The 2,523-nt window shown below is 47.1% G+C and overlaps 1 protein-coding gene across 1 annotated transcript in view; it reads right to left on the bottom strand.

Moving 5' to 3' along the window:
• ADAM12 (ADAM metallopeptidase domain 12) overlaps window positions 1–2,523 on the bottom strand; it is a 382,969-nt gene that overhangs the window by 37,096 nt on the left and 343,350 nt on the right. The window contains exon 20 of the mRNA XM_069101636.1: window positions 1,643–1,751. Coding sequence (XP_068957737.1) covers window positions 1,643–1,751 — 109 coding nt within the window. The remainder of the gene's footprint in view (window positions 1–1,642; window positions 1,752–2,523) is intronic.

Genomic DNA, 2,523 nt, shown 5'->3' with positions numbered 1-2,523 from the left:
TCCAGGTTCTGACAGTCTGTTTTCTAAGGTTCCTCCCAGCTCTCACATTCTGTGTTCCTTCCAGGTTCTGACATTCTATGTTCTAAGGTTCCTCTCATCTCTGACATTATGTGTTCTAAGTTCCCTCCAGGTTCTGACATTCTATGTTCTAAGATTCCTCCCAGTTGTGACATTCTATGTTCTAAGACTCCTCCCAGTTCTGACATTCTGTATTCTAAGGTCCCAACAGGTTCCGACATCCTATGTTCTAAGGTTCCTCCAGGTTCTGACATTCTATGTTCTAAGATTCCTCCCAGTTGTGATATTCTATGTTCTAAGGCTTCTCCCAGTTCTGACATTCTGTGTTCTAAGGTTCCTCCCTGTTCTGATATTCTGTGTTCTAAGGTCCCTCCAGGTTCTGACATTCTGTGTTCTAAGGTTCCTCCCACCTCTGACATTCTGTTTTCTCTCCAGGTTCTGACATTCTATATTCTAAGGTTCCTCCCATTTCTGACACTCTGTGTTCTAAGGTCCCTGAAGGTTCTGACATTCTATGTTCTAAGGTTCCTCCCAGTTCTGACATTCTATGTGCTAAGGTCCCTCCAGGTTCTGACAGTCTGTGTTCTAAGGATCCTCCCAGCTCTGACATTCTGTTCTAACGTTCCTCTACATTCCAATATGTGCTAAAGCTTTAAACCAGCTTTGAAGCCATGGTATGTCTGCATCCTTCCCACTCCATCTCATCCTTCCTCTGCCCCCACCCCTTCCACCTACACATTTGTGCCTTGAAACTGAGACAACCCCACATGCCACTCAGCTTCCTCATTGGACCTTAACCAAGAGGATAATGGAAAACATTTCCCAAGATCTTCCCAGGAGGAAAGGGCTCTGAGGTTTCTGAGAGCCACCAGTAGGAAGTATCCAGGTTCTTGCCAGCAAGGTTTTGCCTTCAAAGAAGATGCTAGGGGTGTCTCTGAAAAGTAAGCCAGGACTCCCACAGCCCTTTGTGAAGCTGCTTAAAGTCAGCTCTGGACTGGGAATCTGAATTTACATTGTGGCAATTCCCACACTCCAAAATAAAATGTTCAAATGCCTCATTTGTGCCACACGCCATGCCAGGGTGGGAATATAAAAACAAGTATCTCAATAACCTTCCCTGCTCTCATGGGGCTTATCTTCAGATGGGGGGGGGGTTGGAAAGCACCACTGCAGGTGAAAGTGAGAAGGAAACCACAATGGGTCTCACCTGACCACCTGTGAGCAGAGGTGAAAAGTCAGTGCTACAGAAGGGGCATGACAAAGAAGAGACAGCAAGAGTGGAGACCGCATCTGGGAAGCCCGCAATGTCATTATGTTCTTGTCAAACACACTGCACAGGGGAGCCCATTGGGATGGTTTGGCAGGTCTCCAGAAAGGTAACTGCCTTGTCAGGGTCGTGCTCTGGGAGTGCTTAGGTGGTGGGCTGCCCTGGCATTTCACTGCAGTCCCAAGTCCTCCCATTGAGCCATTGGGAGAATGCTTGACTTGACTAAATATTCCAGTCCAGTAATAAAGAAGACCTCCCCTCACTGTTTCTGCTGATAAACAGTAGCCCACTGGCCACACCTGGGGCCTTCTGAGCCAGTGCAGTGGAAAACGCTGATGGGGGCACATATATACTGACCTGCCTGTCGGATGGGCCCGCTGTCGATGCTTCCGCCAAAGCCCAGTTTGTCACAAAATGGCGGGGCCCAGTCAGCCTCACAGTGACAATTCTTGTTACTGTTGCAAACCTGTCAAGTAAAATGAGAGAAGTAAAGAGAGTGGGGTAGATGCATAGAGGGGAGTTACTCTCTTTCTAAATTTTTTTACTTTTGGTTTACATTCAGTCCCCTGAATTCCAGATTTTCTCCCCCTTCCTCTCCTCCCCAACCCCCTCCCCATGGCTCCATGCAATCTGATATAGGATCTGCAAATACCTTCACATTACACGTTAGTCAAGTTGTAAAGAAGGATCATAACTGATGGAGTGAGCACCAAGAAAGAAGGAACAAAACGAAACACAAAAGAGAGAGAGACAGACAGACACACACACAGACAGAGAGACAGAGAGACAAAGAGACAGAGAGAGACAGAGACAGAGAGAGAGACAGAGAGACAGAGGGAGAGAGACAGAGAGACAGAGACAGAGAGACAGAGAGAGAGACAGAGAGACAAAGGGAGAGAGACAGAGACAGAGAGAGAGACAGAGAGACAGAGACAGAGAGAGACAGAGAGACAGAGAGGAGAGAGAAAAGAAAGAGAGAGAGAAGAGAGAGGGAGAGAAAAGAGAGAGAGAGGGAGAGAAAGAGAAGAGAAGAGAAAAGAGAGACAGACAGACAGACAGACAGAGAGATAGACAGAGAGACAGAGAGAAGAGAGAGAAAAGAAAAAGAGAAAAGAGAGAGAAAAGAGATAGAGAAGAGAGAGAGAGGGAGAGAGAGAGGAGAGAGAGACAGAGAGAGAGACAGAGGGAGAGAGAGACAGAGACAGAGAGAGACAGAGACAGAGAGGAGAGAGAAAAGA

Source organism: Petaurus breviceps, unplaced genomic scaffold (genome assembly GCF_028583685.1).
Source record: "Petaurus breviceps papuanus isolate PSGF00001 unplaced genomic scaffold, PetGlider_PUasm1.0 490, whole genome shotgun sequence".
Taxonomy (NCBI): domain Eukaryota; kingdom Metazoa; phylum Chordata; class Mammalia; order Diprotodontia; family Petauridae; genus Petaurus; species Petaurus breviceps.
Note: the sequence above shows the minus strand (reverse complement) of the source record. Positions and strands in the feature narration are given on the sequence as shown.